Genomic DNA, 21364 nt, shown 5'->3' with positions numbered 1-21364 from the left:
AATCTGTTTGCTTCTTTCAACAAAGCCCAGCACCCAGGACCATTTTCTAGGGGCAGAAATAATCCATCAGGGAGGTGTTTCCAGCTTTATTTTGAACGTTAGAAGGACTTATGTATCTGAAAGCTCGTGTGACTTCTGGAAAGCATTAAGATGGGAGTTCCCCATTCAAGAAAACCATCAGAGTCCCTTGACTCAACTTTGATTTCAATGTTAATGCAAGAGCAGCTTTATCAAATCAACAGTAATATTGTATATTCTGCTCCAAACGACCTGAAAAAAATGTGTTTTTTTCCCTTTTTTTTTTTTTTAATAAAGAATATTTACCGATCATTGAAAATATAACACCAGTTGATCTTTCTTTGGAGCACCTTTCTTTGTGCTCCAAATGTTTTATTCCTTGCAATAAAACGTGTTTGGTCTTTAAATAAGAGGAATGTGATTGCAGAAAAAGACATTAAAAAAATCAGACAGTATCGACAGAATAGCTTGCACGTCTTCCTTATGGAAGTAAAAATATGAATTCTAGAAAATTGCAGCAATCTATATTGAAGCATGACTTGGTTTCCTCCTCCTCCTCCTCCCCCCCCCCTTTATTCTTTTTCCCTTTTTCTCATTTATTATGCATTTCCTGTGCCAGGCTATAGAAGCTTAGCTGGAGAACAAGGAAGAGGCTATGACACTTGCTTGTTTTATTCAATCCGACAAGAGGTTTGTATTTAAAAGTGGCAAGGTTGTACCTTCTTAGCAATGACACAAGGACAAAATGTCTAGGAATGATTAGCATCGGTATTAAAATTTAAAGCAATCACGTCAGAAGGCGAAGTCCATTAGAAGCCAGTTGCTAAAATTTCCTTCTATTTTTATTCCTTGCAGAACAAGTCACTTTACATTACCAAACCAAGCAGCAGGAAGTTTGGCTGCTTGGAAGCAAGGTCAGGAAGTAGAACTTGCTGCCTGGTGCAGGAATTCATACAGGTAGTCTTTGACTTGCAATCATTCATTTTGTAACCCTTTGAAAGTTGTAACAGGACTTAAAAAAAAAGTGACTTACGACTAGACTTTACACTTATGACTGTCAAAGGAAGGAAAGAGGGAAGGAAGGAAGGAAGGAAGGAAGGAAGGAAGGAAGGAAGGAAGGAAGGAAGGAAGGGAGAAAGAAAAGAAGGAGGGAGGAGGGGGAAGGAAGGAAGGAGAAAGAAAAAGAAGAAGGAAGAAAGAAGAAGGGAGGGAGGGAGGGAGGAAAAAAGGAAGAAGGAAGAAAGAAGGAGGAGGAGGGAGGAAGGAAGGAGAAAGAAAAGAAGAAGGAAGAAGAAGAAGGGAGGAGGGAGGAGGAAAAAGGAAGAAGGAAGAAAGAAGGAGGAGGAGGGAGGAAGAAGGAAGGAAGGAAGGAAGGAAGGAAGGAAGGAGGAGGAGGGAGGAGAAGGAAGAAGATGAAAAGAAAGAAAGAAAGAAAGGAAGGAAGGAAGGAAGGAAGGAAGGAAGGAAGGAAGGAAGGAAGGAAGGAAGGAAGGAAGGAGGGAGGGAGGGAAGGAAGAAGGAAGGATGGAAGGAAGGAAGAAAGAAAGTAGGGAGGGAGGAGAAGGAAGAAGATGGAAAGAAAGAAAGGAAGGAAGGAAGGAAGGAAGGAAGGAAGGAAGGAAGGAAGGAAGGAGGGAAGGAAGATCACATACTCCTTTCCAAGATGTGCTATCACAAGTCATTAAAAGAGAATTACCAAATCAAACAAAATTATCTCATCTTCTTAGCTGTAGTTGTTTCTCAGAAGCTTCAGTAATACTTTTCCTCCCAGTGTTTACTTTTAAGATATTTTGAGAATTTTCTAAGTCTCAGTTGCTAAGTTTCCGAGATGCACTGGTTAATACTGTAGTACTAGAATCCCGTTGCACTTCCTATATTTCACGTCTACTTTTCTTTCCCTTCTGAGCCGAGATACCAAGACAGGCTTGTATTTAATCGAAACATGTACTCCTACTGTTTTTTCATGTAATCTCAACATAGCTTTTCTCCGACTATACCTTTTTTCCCTAATCCTCCACTGTTAGGCTCTGTGTAAAAGGGGGAGAAAATCAATAACGATCCAGGAAAAAAAGAAGAAGAAGAAGAAGAACTGGTCAAGAATTATAGAGTAGTAACGTCATTCGGACAGCCCAGTTGGTATTTCACATACAAGGCTGGCTGTGTTAAAAACTACATTTTACCTGTTGTACTACAAATCAACAAGAGATTAGAAAACAGAGAACAGTGTGTTGTTCAATTTAGCTTCCCTAGCTATCTTTCGATGTAGCTCTTTAACAAGAGCTACTGAAATTTACTGTTCTCTGAAAAATGCTATGAGCACTCAGGGCCTTCCTGCCTATAATTCTGAAATCTGCTAAAATCTTTGAGCTGACTTGAAAGCACTCTTATTCAGAAATATTTATATACATATATGTAGGTCTCGGTGTATCTGTAGTTAGAAAGTGACTTCTACAAGGATGAGAATAAGGATGGGAATTATTGCGTTCCTAACTTGGATGCTGCCAATTTTAACTGAAACCTTTCCGACTCCTTGCATCCGTCTAAAGCAGAGTCTCCCAACCTGAATGATTGTCAGATGTGTGGACTTCAACTCCCAGAATACCCCAGCAATGCAATGCAATGCTGGCTGGGGTATTCTGGGACTTGAAGTCCATGCATCTCAGAAAGGTTTAAGGTTTGGGAAGCACTGTTGTAAAGCAACAGTCACGGCAAAAAAGGAACGGACACTTCTTTGATCAAATAAATAAGAACAGGTGGGCATCTGTTTCTAACCAGCTTTCCTCATTGGGCAGCTTTCCAAGATACTTTCCTGTTTTGGTCACCACACTATAAAAAAGATGTTGAGACTCTAGAAAGAGTGCAGGGAAGAGCAACCAAGATGATTAGGGGACTGGAGACTAAAACATATGAAGAACGGTTGCAGGAACTGGGCATGGCTAGTCTAGTGAAGAGAAGGATCAGGGGAGACAGGATAGCAGTCTTTCAATACTTGAGGGGCTGCCACTGGGAGGAAGGGGTCAACCTATTTTCCAAAGCACCCGAAGGCCAGACAAGGAATAATGGAAGGAAGGTGGTCAAGGAGAGATTCAACCTAGAAATAAGGAGGAATTTTCTGACAGTGAGAACAATCAATCCATGGAACAGAAATTGCCTTCGGAAGTTGTGGGAGCTTCATCACTGGAGGCTTTCAAAAAGAGATTGGATGGCCCTTTGTCAGAAATGGTGTAGGGTCTCCTGCTTGGACTAGATGACCTACAAGATCCCTTCCAACTCTGTTAATTTAATCTAAGATACATGGAGCTGACAGCTCCCATACTTGGCCTAGTTGACCAGGATTTAGGGACATCATCATCCCAAACAATCTGAAGAATATCAAGTTGATGTTTAGTTCTGAAAAATAAAGAAATGAAGATTTGGGGAGGGGGTTGAATACCCTCCATCTGCAGGTGCAGATTAAGGCTAGAAAAGTATGGGGCAACCCTGCTCACCAAAGGTGGAATCAATATGGAAATGAGCCAATCACGTTTCTACTCACACTTTCAAAAATGGAGGTACTACAGGAATGCTCATCGCAATTCAGATATCATTTGAAATCAGATAATTTGACCTTCCAAGAACAAAGACACTGTTGTTAAAGAAGAATACCCAAAATTCCTGTGAGAAGGACCCACATTCTTCCTTAATCGATGAAAGCTGAAGAAACAGAGCAGAATAGTCAGGACTACTGATAATCTACCTGGAGAACTAAGATGGGTTAGATCAGGGGTCTTCAAACTTGACAATTTTTAAGACTTGTGGACCTCAACTCCCAGAATTCCCCAGATGGCTGAGGAATTCTGGGAGTTGAAGTCCACAAATCTTAAAGTTGCCAAGCATGGAGGCTCCTGGGTTAGACGAAAGGGGCATAGGCCTTATTTGCATCCATCCATCTATTAAGAGGACTTGCTCTTGTTAATGATAAAGCAGAACGACAGAACTAAGATATTAGCATATACACCAATATACCTTCAGTAAATTGTAATTTGGCACAAATCTGAATTCTGATTTTTTTTTTCATTATCTTCTACAGGGGGAAAAAAAAACTCCGGTTCTCTTGGGATATAATTCAACACATTTACTTTGTTGAGGAACTTACAGCCTCTCCAGAGAAAAGACAAAACGTGGAAGCGCTTCTTGAAGAGAGAGAGTTAAAAGTAGGTGCGAAGGGGACGACGACAGTGAGGTAGCCAGAAGAATAGTAGTTTTTTTTAAAAAAGCTGCAGTGAGAGTTTGAAGTACTGCAGCCACTGTCTCTGTGCAACCACACAAAACTAGAATTAGCCTGACATAAAAGCCGAGGCCTGTTCTTTAAGAGACGGAGGGCAAAGGGCAAAATCAAGAAAGGAAGAAAAAGTAGAAAGATGGGGTGGGGGAGGGAAACACCAGGATAATAAGTAGTTCGGGTTGACGAAAGCCCAAGAGGCTTCACGCTGAAGGGAGAGGTGTTTCCATTCTGTATTTTATTCTCTGCAGAATTAGACGTATATCACAGCTGGAGACCGGTCTAGTCACTGATTCACTGACCTCCAGGGAGCACCACACCAAAGCATGGAGTGAAACAAAGCAAAAAGGAGCATTAGCTCGGGATTGTTTCAAAGCTTCCCCCCACCCGCGCCAAATCCTTTGAACCCAACATATTGCCCTCACTGGCAAAAACTTCCTGGGTGACTGTTCCCAGCTTCATCACAGGAAGTTGCTTTATCGAGCGATTTCAGACTCGAATGAGGAGAAAGAGACTTGGATGAGTGTTGGGCCAGAATAACCATGTTGGAAGGGACCTCGGAGGTCTTCCGGTCCACCCCCTGCTCAAGCAGGAAACCCTTATACCACTTCAGGCAAACGGCTGTCTAATCTCTTCTTAAAAATCTCCAGTGTTGAAGCACCCATAACTTCTGGAGGCAAGTCATTGTTTCAATAATTAATTGTTCCGTCAGGAAATTTCTCCTTAGTTCTAGGTTGGTTCTCTTCTTGATTAGTTTCCATCCATCGCTTCTTGTTCCTGCCTTCAAGTGCTTTGAATAACAGAGTTGGAAGGGACCTTGGAGGTCTTCTACTCCAACTGGCTGCTCAAGTAAAAAGGTAAAGGTAAAGGTTCCCCTTGCACATACGTGCTAGTCATTGCTGACTCTAGGGGGCGGTGCTCATCTCCGTTTCAAAGCCGAAGAGCCAGCGCTGTCCGAAGACGTCTCCATGGTCATGTGGCCGGCATGACTCAACGCCAAAGGCGCACGGAACGCTGTTCCCTTCCCACCAAAGATGGTCCCTATTTTTTCTACTTGATTTTTACGTGCTTTCGAAACTGCTAGGTTGGCAGAAGCTGGGACAAGTAACGGGAGCTCATCCTGTTACACGGCAGCACTAGGGATTCGAACCGCTGAGTTGTCGACCTTTCAATCGACAAGCTCAACGTCCTAGCCCCTTTGCTCAAGTAGCAAACCCTATATCATTCCGGACAAATGACTGTTCAGTCGCTTCTTGAAAACCTCCAGTGATGGAATATCCAAAACTTCTAGAGGAAAGCCCTTCCACTGATTAATTGTTCTCACTGTCAGGAAATGTCTCCTTAGTTCTAAATTGCTTCTCTCCTTGATTAGTTTCCAACTTTCTATCCATCACTTCTTGTCCTGTCTTCAGGTACTTTGGAGAATAGATTGACCTTGTGGCAGCCCCTCAAATGCTCGAAGGATGCTCGAAAGAGCCATTTTTTAGTCTCGGTCAAACAAAATTCCAATGGTGGGATATTTGGGCAGTCCCCCACTGTATTTGCCACCCAGAAAAAGTTTTGTGCTTCAATAGTCTACGCAGCTGTGTTTTGGATGCTCAGGAATGAGGGGTGAGCCACAAATGGACATTTGAAGGAAGGCTGCAAAAGCCTCGGGAACCTTGGTAGATGTTCACCACAGGATGAAAACAGTCAAGCCAATTCGGTACTGAAGCAAGTGGCAAATTTATCTGGAAAACCTCATATTCAGGAAGCAGATCTTAGTCTGATCAAGAGCCAGTCTGGTTGCTACTTAAGTCAATGCTTTGTGTAGAACTGAATAGCAATAGCAATAGCACTTAGACTTATATACCACTTCACAGTGCTTTACAGCCCTCTCTAAGCAGTTTTCAGCCTCTTGTCCTCCAACAATCTGGGTCCTCATTTTGCCAACCTTGGAAGGATGGAAGGCTGAGTCAACCTTGAGCCCCATCAGGATCGAACTCCTGCTGTGGGCAGAGTCAGCCTGCAATATGGCATTCTAACCACTGCACCACCAAGGAAGGAAGGAAGGAAGGAAGGAAGGAAGGAAGGAAGGAAGGAAGGAAGGAAGGAAGGAAGGAAGGGACAATAGCCTTATATAGTGCTTTACAGCCCTCTCTAAGCTGTTTACAGAGTTAGCCTCTTGCCCCCAGCAGCCTGGCTCCTCATTTTACCCACCTCAGAAGGATGGAAGGCTGAGTCAACCTTGAGCCTAGTGAGATTTGAACTGCCAAATTGCAGGCAGCCGGCAGCCGGCAGCCAGCAGAAGTAGCCTGCAGTACTGCACTCTCACCACTGCGCCACCGTGGCTCATATTTGAATTCTCCAAAGTGGGGATATCAATGGGACTATCCATATTGTTGCTGTTATTATTATTGATATGACCCCGGGACAGTCCAACTGTCATAAATAGGACTCCGTTGCCAGATAGCTGAATTTTTGATCACATGACCATGGGGATGGTGCAACAGGTCGTCAGTATGAAAAAATGGTGATAAGTCACTTTTTCCAGTACCGTTGTAATTTTGAATGGTCACTAAACAAACTGTTGAAAGTCAAAGACTACCTGTATATGATATCTAAGGAAAAGAGTTGCCAGGCTAGGATGAACGCGGTTTGGGTTGTACTTAAACTGACCCTAAATGAAACAGGACTAAGAAAAGGTCCTCTGCAGATAACGATTACATCTCTTTGCCTCCCAGGGACTCTGCAAACTTCTGAATTGGGATGCATAATAGGGCTGACTGAGCACTTCTGAATTCCCATTTCCAATCTCCACATTACAGAGGCTGAGCAAAGCAGAAAGATTAAAGACATGGGACCACATGTTGTGTGGTGGGTCCCACTGCATCATTTTTCCTTCTTCAGAATTAGAAATGTTAAGGTAAAGGTAAAGGTTCCCCTTGCACATACATGCTAGTTGTTCCCGACTCTAGGGGGCGGTGCTCATCTCCATTTCAAAGCCGAAGAGCCAGCGCTGTCCGAAGACATCTCCGTGGTCATGTGGCCAGCATGACTCAACGCCAAAGGCGCACGGAACGCTGTTACCTTCCCACCAAAGGTGGTCCCTATTTTTTCTACTTCCATTTTTATGTGCTTTTGAAACTGCTAGGTTGGCAGAAGCTGGGACAAGTAACGGGAGCTCACCCCGTTACACGGCAGCACTAGGGATTCGAACTGCTGAGCTGCCGACCTTTCAATCGACAAACTCGATGTCCTAACCCCTGAGCCATCGCGTCCCTTTTAGAAATGTTAAGAGAACCCAAAGAAATGGGATCCAGAAATTACCCAATTATCTTCCCGGCAAAAAGTTATTTCTAATTGAAAAATATCAGTAAGAAATTAATTATTGACCGAGATGCGTTGCTTTCCCCGTCCAATAATTTTCAGGCAGATGACAGCAATTTTTAGACATTTTTTTCCAACTCTGCCTAGAATTAGCTTCGGAGGAATAAGGCTTTATTTACACAAATATTTTTAGGGTACGGCACTTCATTATCGCTTAACCACAAGAATCTTTATTGCCAGCAAATGATCCAGTCTGTAAATAAAGTCATGTGCCTTATCCAAAGAGCATCACTGCTGCCATGACTTAAAATTAAGAAAAGTTTTCCTTAAAGGAAAAAAAAAATGAAAACTGAAACTTATGCTGCTTCATTTCTGCAATTAGGCATCCATACTCAAGTTTTTAAGAAGAATGACTGTTATGAAAGACATACTCCAATCCAAAATGTTATCCAGTTTCACATAGAATTCTCATATAAAGAGAATTTGATGCACCAACCCTAAAGGGCCTTGGAAGAGCCAGTTGTATAACAAATACATTGAATAGAATGCAACTGTCTTCTCCCCTGATGGAACCAAGTACAGGTAATCCTTGCTTAATGACCGGGACTGGAATTTCCGTCACTATACAAGGTGGTTGCAAAGTGCAATGTCACATGACCATATCACTTAGTGATAGCAGTTCCAGATTGCCCCCCCCAGCTATCATTAAGTGAATCATGGTAGGTCATTAAGCAAGAATCATAATGATCATAACTTCCGACTGCCTGCAGTCTTCCCCACTGGCTTTGCTTAGGGGAAGCCAGTAGGGAAAGTTGCAAATGAGAATCGGGTGACTGCAGGATGTTGTATTAGTCAAAATTCTGGGCTAATTGCCAAGCACCCAGATTGTGATCACACGATTGCAGCGATGTTGCAACTGCTGGGAACTTTGATGACCAATTGTAAATACCACTCATTCAGCACAATTGTGCATTTGAGCGGTCCCTGAATAAGTGGTCATTCATCGACAACCACCTGTATACATTCCAAACAGGTGTAAAGTTTTGAACAGAATACAGATTTGCATTGATCCATTTGTAGTGATAGTTATGAAAATTTATGGCAATACTTACTCTGGGAATGGGGGATGTCTGTGTACCCTTCTTTTGGCCACTGGTTTCAGGCGTCAGGTCTCGATGATCCAGCTGGAGGTGGCTCTCTAGCTCCTCGGCACTTTCAAATTTGACACTACACTCTGGACATCTCAGACTACCGCAAGGTCTTTCACTAATGTCTGGTACAGTCAGGCCCAAGGACTGTCCATTGGTGCTCCGAGCCATGCAAGCAGCACACAGTCCATATGGTAGACCATTAACATCCAGTTTCACCAAGTCTTGCTTGTTTCTGAAGTCTTTCAAACACAGAGCACACTTGTAGAATTTCTGCAAAGCCTGGCCATTGGGTGATGACGCGGCCGAGTTCCCCACCAATTTCTGCATATGGAACGTTCCATGGATTTTCAGCTCCAGAGTCGAGGTGACAGTCTGCATGCAGACAACACAACGAAACCCAGTGAGGGAATTCCTAAGATCAGGATGCATCTGGCAGTGCTCGATGAAGTCCTCTTCACTTTGCAGTGGCATTTTGCAGATCCGACACGTGCCCGTGTCCAAGCTCTTGCTGTGAGTTACTTTATGTTCCGTTAAGGTCAGGAGCGATGGGAAGCGCTCCCCGCAAATAGGGCACATATAATGCTTTGCTGGACCCCGATGGGTCTGCATGTGTTCCCGGAGGCCATTCTCTGAGAAAAAGGTCCTTGAGCATATATTACATTTGTGACTCCCTTTGATGAACTCCGCTTTCTTCCTGGAACAATCGTCCTCCCCAGGTCGGATGTTATGATCCCGCAAACGATGGTTCTGCAGCAGGACTTCCATAGTGTACGCAGCTCCACAAATATCGCAGCCGTACATAGGTTCAGAGGCGTCGATGTCATCCTCGCTAGCTTCGTGGCTATTGGATGTGTCTGGGTTTTTGATCAGCATGTTTGGGATATCTGTCGACTCAGCCTTCTTGCTGGCTGGTGTCATGCCGTTGGCCGTGCCATTCTCAGCGCCCGCGTCGAAGACGCAATGCTTCTCCCGCAAATGTTTCTCGAGCAGAATAATGGCGTGGAATGCCTTGCTGCAGAACTTGCAGTTGTATTTTTTGCTGTGGGTGGTGATGTGGCACTGCAGCTCCACCTCGGTGCTGAAGGTCTCCCCGCAAAAGATGCACTTGTGTGACTTGGCCGGGTTTCCCAAATGGCTGTGCTTCACGTGGATCTGGAGGTCCGCCTCCTTCCGGAAATCCCAGTTACAGGCCGTGCAGCGGTACATTTTTTTCTCATTGCTGTGCTTGACTGCCAGGTGCACTTGGATGGATACTTTGGAGTCAAAAACCTCTTGGCACAGGGTGCAATGGTACAAGACGAACGTATGCATGTCTAAAAGGTGCTTCTGAAGATCGTCCACTGATGAAAACTGCTTGTCACAGCTCTCGCAGACATAATGTGTTGAGGTCGTCATGTAATGAACAGTGAGATGCTGCAGAAGAGAGTCCTGGGAGTCAAAATCTTCTTTGCACTGAGGACACGACTGCTTCCTTAACAGCAACTCTAAGTGCAACTTCAAATGGGTCTGGAAACTTTCAAAGTTGGAGAACTTCAGCTCACATTGATTACACGGGTATTCCCCATTGGAAACAGAATGGACGCTAGCGGAAAGCCGTTGTCTTTTGGGGGAAGAAACTTCAACATCCGAAGACACCGGGCTCTGTTCACCTTTGGACTTTTTATTGTGCGCCAGTGGAATGTTCTTGTGGTTTTCTTTAATGTGTTTTGTCAGCTTGAGAATGGAGCCAAAAATGGGCGAGTTCGTGCAATACGGGCAGGAGTAAACTTCCATAAAAGACTGGGAGGGTTGAACCACGGGGGAATCCAACTTTGAGTTCCCGATGTTGCAGTGAGTTTGCTGGATGTGCTCAGTCAGAGAAGCTTCAGTGAGGAAGCCCATGGAACACTGGTTGCAAAAGAAGGCATTGTTACCATCTTGCGTTGTGGCTCCCGGCCCACAATGGGCAATACGGATGTGTTCCTGCAGGCTGTTGATATCAGCAAACATCTCTGGGCAATAGTTACAGTGGAAAGCAGAGATGTTGCTGAACTGCATCATCGGATAGGCGTGGTTTTTATGCACTTTCCGCACGTGTTCGTTCAGGTTGTATAAGGTAGGCATGGATTCAAGGCAAATCTGGCATGTGTGGTTTTGCTGAGGTTTATCTGTATGGATGGTCTTCAGATGGATCTCCAAAACAGCAAGACTGTTGAAGTCACGTTTGGTACAATAAGGGCAGCTGTAGGCTACCTTTGACCAAGCCTGGCCTTCTTCCCTTTCCAACGATCTCATTTTCTTCTGTCCCCTCAAAGGTTTCAAGGTCGAGTCGGGCGTGGAACCCCGTTCCACCGATGCACTGGAATCTGGTGTGGCGCTGCTCATGGAGGCCACGCTGCCCAAGACAGGGTCTGGGCTGATGCTGTGGTTGCTGGAATCAGGCTGCCGATGGCTATCTAAGTGGCAATAAACTTCTTCCACGGAAGAGAACTGCTCAGGGCACATGGGACACTTATGTTTTTTGTTGGCATGAGCTTGGTGGATGTGGGACAGGAGAGAATTTTCATCAGCAAAGACCTCCGGGCAATGGATGCACTGCAAATCAGCCTTTTCAGACAATTGCGGATGACGGGTCATGACGTGCTTCTCCAGCTCTTCGGTCTGGCTGAAGGTCTCCTCGCAGTAGTCGCACATGAAGTCGTCCTTCTTGGCCTCCTTCTCGCTCTTGGCCAGGTGCTCCTTGTTCTTCTTGTGCGCTTGCATGTGGCTTTGCAGCGAGCTGGTGGAAGAGAACCCTCTCTTGCAGACCGTGCACTTGAAGGGCTTGCTCGAGCTGTGCGTCTTCAAGTGGATCTTGAGGTGGTCGCTGCGGGAGAAGGCCGCCTCACATTCGTGACAGTGGTACTTCTTGTCCCCCGTGTGCAGCTTAATATGCCGGTCTCTGCTCCTCTTGTGCTTGAAAAGTCGGCTGCAGTAGGTGCATTTGAACGGTAGCTTGTCGCTGTGAATCTGCTCGTGCCTTTTAAGGTAGCTCAGGCGAATGAAGGACTTATCGCAAAACTGGCAGGGATAGGGCAGGCCGGTCCCCCCTTCTTCCTCCTCTCCGATGCCGAGATCACACCCATCTCCGATCATCTGAGTGGGTGATGCAACGTCTTTGCTGGAGGGAGATGAAGTTACCCAAGAGAGTTGCGGGTCGTCTTCGCCATCTGTAATGGGGAAAGCAGAAAGGAGATTAAAAACAATTCCCAGTGCATCTGTGAAAACAGGGACAAAGCCAGCCGTTCTACAGCACTATGGCCCTTCTGCTACCACCGGCGGTGGGAGGGAGGGAGAAAAAGAGAGCGGGGTGGGGGGGGAGAGAAAGGAAGGAAACAGAAAACCCACTGCTGAAGAAAAAAAAACACCAAAAACCCGAAAGAACCAACAGCACAACAGCTTAAAGGGATATTTGAGCAGAAGAAAAAGAAAGGATATTCTCCCTCCCTCCCTCTCCCCGCCCCCCTGCACAAAACTGTCTCTTTAAAAATAAGAAAAACGTAACAGAAAAACAGTTTCTACTTCCAGTTGCAGGAGATCACTATGAATGCAAAGCCATTTCTCTTTCTCCCCCCACCACTTGCCCCTCCCGGTCCCCCCCAAGCAGGTTTAACACCTGTCTACTCGATTGCCAAGCAATAAACAGCCAGTCAAGGAAAGAGAAGGCAACCAGGCTCAGAGCGACACAAACATTTCTAAGAGCGGCTCCGGCTGCTGCATTAAGTGCTGGAACGCAAACCAATTTTTTTGCCCCCCCACCCCCCGCAGATATAAGTCAGAACGGATTTCAAATCATATTGGCTGGAAACAGCCGTTCGGTCTGAAATGCAGAAGGCTAACAATTAGAGAAAGCATTCAGACACTTTCCTTCACCCACACAGACCCACAGAGACCCCACTTAAGAACCGTGCCACAGAAGCAAGATAAGAATTTGTTTCTCCACCACCAACACCACCACCAAACCGCTCCGTGGCACAAAAAAGCAATCCAGAAATGACGGGTCAAAGCTCAACGTGACAATGTGCCCGATGGCTTCCCAGCCACCAATAAGAGTTGGGGGATATTCATTTTATTTTGCAAGCCGGAGAGGCAACTTCTTAAACCGACGCATCTAACTTTAAAGGTGGACCGTGCCTCCGTCTCTGCCAGGGAGGCAGTCAGGCTGCAGTGCCAACCTCGCGCCCTGTGTGTCTGCCAACTCTGCAGTGAGATGGCAGCCAGTCCGGCAGTAGCCGGAGATGGCAAGCATCTCCACAGCGTGGCGCCTGGGAATCTGTTTGTCTGGGGGAGTGGGGAAGGTGGGGAATTTTGCCATATTGTGGAATAAATACCGGATTTGGGAGGCTGCCTTGATTTAGCCAGGTTGGGTTTGTGCAGATCTTTTCCCTTGCAAAGGAAAGGAAAACGCGGGTTCGACTGGAATCGATCAAAGGACTGCTGACTCTACACAGCTGTACCTTCCTCTCCCAATCCAAAGATCCATCACTACAGTGGCTTTAGTCTTTCTCGTGTCTGCATTGTTCACAAATGCCCAGGAACGATACGGATCCTTGCTCAACTCTTCTTAGTTGCTTCTGCTCTGAAGATCCACATATATCGGTAGCAATTAAGACTTATATACCGCTTCATAGTGCTTGACAGCCCTCTCTGAGCAGTTTACAAAGTCAGCATATCGTCCCTTGACAATCTGGGTCCTCATTTTGCCAACCTCAGAAGGATGGAAGGCTGAGTCAACCTTGAATGCATCAGGATCGAACTACAGGCTGTGGGCGTAGTCAGCCTGCAATACTGCATTCTAACCACCGTGCCACAACAAACAGCTCCATGTATGTTTGTAATCAGCTTGTCAGCCACAACACGATGATGTTCGGGGCTGCCATTCAGGCAGGGCCAGGAGACTCATGTACGCATCCAATGCTGCTCGGAGGTTAGTCCGGCCACGCCAGCGCTGGTGCCGCCTTCACCATGCCAGACATGCACCTCGTCGCTGCTGTGGCCACCACCATGTTCCCAGAAGCCGACGCTGCCATCTTCATTGCACAGCTGAGAGGCAGGGCCATGGGGAAGCCGAGAGAGCCGAGCCTCAGCGTGTTTGCTGAGTCTTGGCTTGTATAAGGAGCCAGCCAGCCAGCCTCGATTATAGAGAGGGGTGTCGGCTGAGTTACAAGCTGAACTCATGTGGTGGGGTGTGGCTAGGGGGTGGAGTCACGGGTAGAGCGCAGGAGGCTTTAAATAGGCGGTGGGGAGCACTGCGTGATAGCGCTGGCTATTTTCTCACTGTGATTGATTGCTGGAACGTGCCGGAGCGCCAGATAAAGATTGCTACACCCAGGAACCTGGTTTGTCTTCTTTCCTCACCCCACCCTTGCCAGGGTAAAGGGAATGCTGCAGACCCAGTCAATTAAGAAATTCCAGCTGGCAGGGTCCAGAAGAAGAATTTTTTCTGCTGTGGCTCCCACTTTTTGGAACATTGTGGCCTCTGTAGCCACCTTTTTGGACTTCTGAAGGTTCCGGAAGATGTGGCTCTGCTAATTGGGCTTAGGGCCCCAATAGGAGTATGCCGTTTTGGAAGTGGTTCACAGAGTGAGATAAGATCCCCACGTCTACCCGGTGTGTATCTTCCTCTCTTCTTCCTCCCCATCTTTGCTAAATACAGGTAGTCCTCGACTTACAACCGTTCATTTAGTGACCCTTCAAAATTACAGCAACCACTGAACAAAATGACGGATGACCATTTTGCACAGTTACAACATTTGCAGCACATGATCAAAATTCAGATGCTTGGCAATGGACTCGTATTTATGACGGTTGCGGTGTCCTGGGGTTGCGTGATCTCCTTTTGTGACTTTCGGACAAGCCAAGTCCAGAGGGAAAGCCAGATTCACTTACCAACTGAGTTACTCGCTTAACGACTGCAGTGATTCCCTTAACAACCGTGGCACGAAAGGTCGTAAAAATGGGACAAAACTCACTTAACAAACGTCTCACTTAACAACCCCAAAAAATTTGGGGATCGGTGGCGGTCGTTAAGTCGAGGACCAACTGTGTTGACATTCGTATTTATTATGTTCGTGTTTGAATGTTTCCTCTTGTTGCTTCTCCTGATTGCAAAGCCGCCTCGCATGGCGTCTAAGGCCAGATGGGCGGCAGAGAAGTTTAATCAATGAAGGAGCAGTCTTTGGAAAAGCCCAAAACAATGTCTGAATGCTTTCCGTGAGACTGGCACAGCTGGTTTTGAAAATGAAAGCTTTAGCGTTCCAAACGTTTCACCCCTTTCCGTCCTTGAGCTAAGTCTTCTGACCGTGTTCCTTGCCTGTGTGAGGCTGGAACGGTGGGAAGACAGAAGACGGCCTTCTCCGGAGTTGTACCGCAACTCTATACAAACTCACACCACGGAGAATGTAGGCAGGTGACCTCCTTCCCCAAATCGCCAACCCTCCAGCGTCCTCCACCACTGTAATTCCCCATCGGCCTCCTTTGTTATTTACGGCTGAAATCGAATGTGTATTTTCCTAGGAGGAAGTCCAGCCGAACGCGGGGCGACCGACATTCAAGCCTGCATGCTTTGCACTGCGCTGTGACAGTGAAGCTCTTCTCGGCGTGAATGACAGGCTGTCATCATCTCAGTAGTGTCAAAATGGCTTTTGCCGTGAAGCTGTATTACAGAGACCGTGTTGTTCCTTTCTCCTGAGGGGCAGGGGGTCTTTTGGTTTTCTTTTTCTCTGCTCTGAAACGTTTCAGTGGGCAGGATTGGCCAGGTTCTCTCGGGCCTTTTGTTTTACGTGGTTAATCAATCAATGGAATTGTATATGAGACAGACACACAGACACACACACAGACAGACAAATGAGACACAGAGAGAGACAGAGAGAGAGATATGTGTGTGTGTGTGAGAGAGAGAGAGAGAGAGAGAGAGAGAGACAGACAGACAGACAGACAGAAGATAGATGGTTGGATGGATGAATAGATGATAGATAGATAGATAGATAGATAGATAGATAGATAGATAGATAGATAGCAGATGTATGTATGGATAGATAGATAGATAGATAGATAGATAGATAGATAGATAGATAGATAGTAGATAGATAAATAGAAAGAAAGAAAGAAAGATAGATAGATAGATAGATAGTAGATAGATAAATAGAAGATAGATAGATAGATAGATAGATAGATAGATAGATAGATAGTAGATAGATAAATAGAAAGATAGATAGATAGATAGATAGATAGATAGATAGATAGATAGATAGATAGATAGATAGATAGTAGATAGATAAATAGAAGATAGATAGATAGATAGATAGATGATAGATAGATAGATAGATAGATAGATAGATAGATAGATAGATAGATAGATAGATAGATAGATCGAAAGAAAGATAGATAGATAGATAGATAGATAGATAGATAGATAGATAGATAGATAGATAGATAGATAGATAGATAGATAGAAGATAGGGAGGGAGAGAGAGAAGAGAGGTAGAGATAGAGATGGACACTGAATAGAAATAGAGAGATAAAATGGATAAATGGATGGATGGATGGAGAGAGAGATGAGAGAGAGAAGATAAGAGATAGAAAGATAAGGTGATAGATAAAGGTAGAAGATGGGGATGGAGATGGATACAGGGATAGAAGATATAATAATATACACAATAAATAATCCTATGTGTGAGGCAAGACTTTTCTTCCACTTTGGCTATTGGTGAATTTGTCCTCCTACAATTAGCTAATTCCTCCTTCCTCCCCCCTCCCTTACAACCCTGCTAATTTTGAACATAACATTTCAGTGCCCATTAGAATACTATGCCTTTTCTCTCCCCCCCCCCACATCCCCCATGTCTTCCTGTCAACTGATCTGGGCCTGGGGGTCCATCCACAAGCAGCATCCATCTAGCTTCCTGTTTTGCAACACCTGAAGGCAAACCAGGTTAAGAAGAAAGGCCTGCCGGAGGACGCTTCTTACAAGAAACGCCTACCGGAGAAGAGACACCACGCACACACGAGGAAAAAAAATCTCTCCATTTTGTTTGAGGTGCCTAATGCATCATCACACACACACCCCACGCCCAATTTGTGCTGCTTGCGCCTCCGATCATGACTTGCACGGACGAGAAATTAAGCCAAACTCTGCCAATTGTAAATCAATGACAGAGGCCATAATGAGCAAGTTTCTAAATCTTGCCCTGGACAGCCTCTGTCAGCTATTGTCATAGGAGGCCTCCCTCACCGACCAGCAAGGGGGAGGCCACCTCTCCACCCACCTACCCGAAGGACTTGAATTAATAGGCTCTTCTGGTTGGAAAGATTCAGCTGGCTGGCTGCTTGCTCCCTCGATTAAATTCAGTGAGGAAGGACCAGCAAACCACTGCACAGGCTTATTCCCACCTCGTGCCAGCTGGGGTCCTCCGGGGAAATTCAAGCTGCTGCTGCTGCTGCTGCTGTAGGGAAGGGGGATGGAAGGAGGTCAGAGAGTTTTAAAAGTAGAATAATGGAATCATAGAATTCTAGGGCTGGAAGGGACCTTGGAGCAGGGGTGAAATGCTACCAGTTCGCTCCGGTTCAGATGAACCGGTAGTGATAAAAACTACCAGTTCGGGGGAACCGGTAGTAAAAAATGCTTTTCAAAGGGTTAAAAAAAAAAAAGTTACGACAATCACAGCTGTGCTGCGAGATCGTTGGAACCTTTTTCGTTTTACTTTTTTAAAGCATTTTTTAACTACCTATTCACCTGAACCAGTAGTAAAAAAATGCTTTTAAAAAGAAAAAAAAAAGGTTCCGATGATCGCGCAGCACAGCTGTGATCATTGGAACCTTTTTTTACTTCTATATCTATAGATATAAATAAAAAATAAATTATATATATATATCTGTCTGTCTGTCTGTCTGTCTTTGGTTGCTCGGGTTTTCTCCCGTGTAAAATTGGAAGTGTCTTGGCGACGTTTCGACGAAGTCTCATTCGTCATCTTCAGGCTTCGAAGCTGAAGCCTGAAGATGACGAATGAGACTTCGTCGAAACGTCGCCAAGACACTTCCAATTTTACACGGGAGAAAACCCAAACAACCAAAGACCTACATACAAACACCGGTGAAAACCTCAGAAAACAAATATATATATATATAGGGCCTCTGGTGGCGCAACAGGCTAATGCAGCCTGTTATTAACAGCAACTGCTTGCAATATTGCAGGTTCAAGTCCCACCAGGCCCAAGGTTGACTCAGCCTTCCATCCTTTATAAGGTAGGTAAAATGAGGACCCAGATTGTTGGGGGGCAATAAGTTGACTTTGTATATAGTATACAAATGGATGAAGACTATTGCTTGACATAGTGTAAGCCGCCCTGAGTCTTCGGAGAAGGGCGGGATATAAATGCAAAAAATAAATAAATAAATAAATAAATATATATATATATGTGTGTGTGTGTGTGTGTGTGTGTGTGTGTGTGTGTGTGTGTGTATGTAAGACCTACATATATATGTATATATATATATAAATTAAAAATGATTAATTCTATCAATAGAGGCTACTTGGAAATAGGGAATCACATGTTCACAGAAAACGTCTGTCACCAGGAATTGAAAAGTATCCAACCAAATTTGGAAAAGGGAAAGTAAGAAGGAAAAAAATGTGGCGGAAGTTTAATTAGGAGGAAAAAGATGTTAAGCAGTTGATGAAAAGAAGATTGGTTGGGGGAAAAAAAGGATGCGCAGGTCACAGTATGTCCACAACGAACAGTCAATAATCCATCACTAAACAGTGCAGTTATTTAGCAGCTTAATGTTCGGTGCATTTTGCAAGACTTACGTACCTACATTTATCTTAATCACGAGAAAGCTAATTGCAAACAGGATGCGCCCAAATAAACACCCTGCTTCCTCTCGTAACAAGAAGACTCTTCAGACTGTCATATAAATTATACCCAGACCTCATTTATCTTTCAGACTGGGTGTCACTTCCACCAAAAAATATTTTTTCCCCCCCAAAAAGAAAACCGAGAGATAATGAAGATGAAAAAGATATTAGCTATTAGCTGTTGTACATTGGAGGGGGGGGGTTACACTTGGCTGAATTAATTGATTGGTTTTACCCTGTTCGTGTGCTGCTCGGTGCTACGGGGGTCCCCTTTCCAATAATGATCCAAAATACTATAAAAGTCAAAGGGGGAGGGCAATAAAAGGACAATCATAGAATAAGAAACAGATCTTAAAAGCAGAGAAGCCCAGAAAAACTCATGATTTAAATAATTTGGATGAACGGGAAAAAGTTCTTCTTCACTTAATGTTAAAAGCACAGATTTGGAACCCCAAAGCCGAACTCAGAACTGGGATCCTACTAGTGAGTATAGCAGTAGTAATGTTTCCAAAGTGTTACTGGGAGGTGATGGCTAACCTTTTTGCCATCTCGTGCCAAAAACAGAGGGAGCAGGGGAGGATGTGCGCGTGCATGCCCACACCCATAATTCAATGCACCCCGCCCCCCCTTGCATGCGCATGCACATTCCCTCCCTCCCTCTCTTCCTCCATCTCTCTCTCTCTTCCTCCCTCCCTCTCTCTCTCCCCCTCCCTCTTTCCATCCCTTTCTCTCTTTCCCTCCCTCCCTCCCTCCCTCTCTCTCTCTCCTCTCTCTCTGTCTCTCTCTCTCTCTCTCTCTCTCCTCTCTCTCTCTCTCTGTCTCTCTCTCTCTCCCTCTCCTCCTCCCACTCCCCTGGGGACACAATCTTTGAACTCTAGCTGGCTTGCATCCATGCATTGAACTGCCCTGTCAATCAAGGAACCGACTCACTGATTAATCTTTGAAGCCCTTCGGTCAAATCCAACTCGGGATGGAATCAGACCCCTTTCGCTGCCCCCTCCCCACGAATTCCATTTGAGCAAGTTGCCCCATCCTCCTCCATAAAGGAGGTGAAGAGGGGTGGAGCAGAGAAAAGTTTCATGCAAGATTCAGTAATAAGCTCAACGCTTTCAGGATTGGATCACTGTTTTCGCTCTGCTCCCTCCGGACTCGAAGAGACAGTATATTCTTCGGAGCATCACGGTTTGGGACCGCAAACAGCTGCACCCTAATTACATGTAAAGTGTACCAAAACATTTCCTTTTATCACAGACTGTAAATCTGTTAGCATCTGTCTCTCCTTTGTTTCTTCCACAAGATACAAGCTTGTTTCTACATTTTTCTCACCTGTAGCGGTGATTAAAATTCATTATAAATGAAAGGAGTGAACACTAAAACAAGTTCCTCTGTGTACAGTTCTAAACTCAAATTAGAAACAGCTGTTTGCTAATTCATGCAGTGATGTTTTGCCGTGCTCTGTGAATCAATAATAGCTCAGCCAATTCCTATGGAAATTTTCAGAATTATCTGCGTATTTTTATACATACGTACGGACACGCACCTCAGTTGCAATGTATGGCTGTGAAAGTTGGACCATAAGGAAGGCTGAGTGACAAAGAATTGAGGCCTTTGAACTCTGGTGCTGGAGAAGACTCCTGCAAGTCCCTTGGACTGCAAGGCGATCAAACCGGTCGGTCCTAGAGGAGATCAACCCTGACTGCTCTTTAGAATGCCAGATCCTGAAGATGAAACTCAAATCCTTTGGCCACCTAATGAGAAGGAAGGACTCCCTGGAGAAAAGCCTAATGCTGGGAAAGAGTGAGGGCAAAAGAAGAAGGGGATGACAGAGAACGAGGTGGCTGGATGGAGTCACTGAAGCAGTCGGCAGGAGCTTCAATGGACTCCAGAGGATGGTAGAGGACAGGAAGGCCTGGAGGAACATTGACTATGGGGTCGCGATGGGTCGGACATGACTTTGCAACTAACAACAACAGCACGTACATGCACACATATATATGTAGGTGTGTATCAGTGGTTGCACAACCCAGGCCTCTGGTGCGCTTTGGCACAATGAACAGAAGCCTAGTTGCTGACTTTTATCATCACAGTACGGAAGATAATGCGCTGTTCTGTATTATCATAAAGAAACTACCTTTTTTTAAAAAAAAGCATTGTACATGTGTCATCCCTATTAAGTAGATCAGACCAGGAAATCAACCCTACAGGAAGGCTGAAACTATAAAAAAAGATGTTGAAACTCTAGAAAAAGTACAGAGAAGAGCAACCAAGATGATGAGGGGACTGGAGGCTAAAATATAGCCGAACCGATCCGAACCTGTACCATTTCACCCCTGCTTTAAGTCCCTTTTGCAACAAAGCTTGTATCTCCATGAAGGCCATCTTCCTCACTGCCTACAATATGTGAGAATGTGTTTTAGTGAAAAAGACAGGTGGACAGGAACTGGGGAGGGGAGGGGAGAGAGAAAGAGGAGACAGGGAGAAGGGGAGAGAGAGGGAGAGAGAGGGAGAAGAAGAAAGGGGAAAAGAGAAAGGGGAACGAGATGGCAGCTCCTAAGTAACTTTAGCTGATTTTCCAAAAGTTACTCAAAGTCAGAAGCAGGTAGTAGGCATTTATGAAAATTATAGCAGTTGAAGTCCAGACATCTCATCTTACCAAGTTTGAAAAGCACTGCCCTGGGCATGTTGATCCCAGAAAGAAGTTAGAACCTGCTAGGAATTTATCTGCTAAGGATCACTCATCCTGAGTTGTTC

At 45.1% G+C, this 21364-nt stretch overlaps 1 protein-coding gene across 2 annotated transcripts in view; it reads right to left on the bottom strand.

The window, feature by feature from the left end:
• Positions 1-21364, bottom strand: part of ZNF423 (zinc finger protein 423) — a 304646-nt gene that overhangs the window by 142792 nt on the left and 140490 nt on the right. For both annotated transcript variants that reach the window (XM_058155221.1, XM_058155222.1), the window contains exon 4: positions 8701-11927. In XM_058155221.1, coding sequence (XP_058011204.1) covers positions 8701-11927 — 3227 coding nt within the window. The remainder of the gene's footprint in view (positions 1-8700; positions 11928-21364) is intronic.

The sequence above is a fragment of the Ahaetulla prasina genome, chromosome 12, assembly GCF_028640845.1.
Source record: "Ahaetulla prasina isolate Xishuangbanna chromosome 12, ASM2864084v1, whole genome shotgun sequence".
Lineage (NCBI taxonomy): Eukaryota > Metazoa > Chordata > Lepidosauria > Squamata > Colubridae > Ahaetulla > Ahaetulla prasina.
The sequence above is the reverse complement of the archived record's forward strand: the minus strand, read 5'-3'. Positions and strand labels throughout refer to the sequence as shown.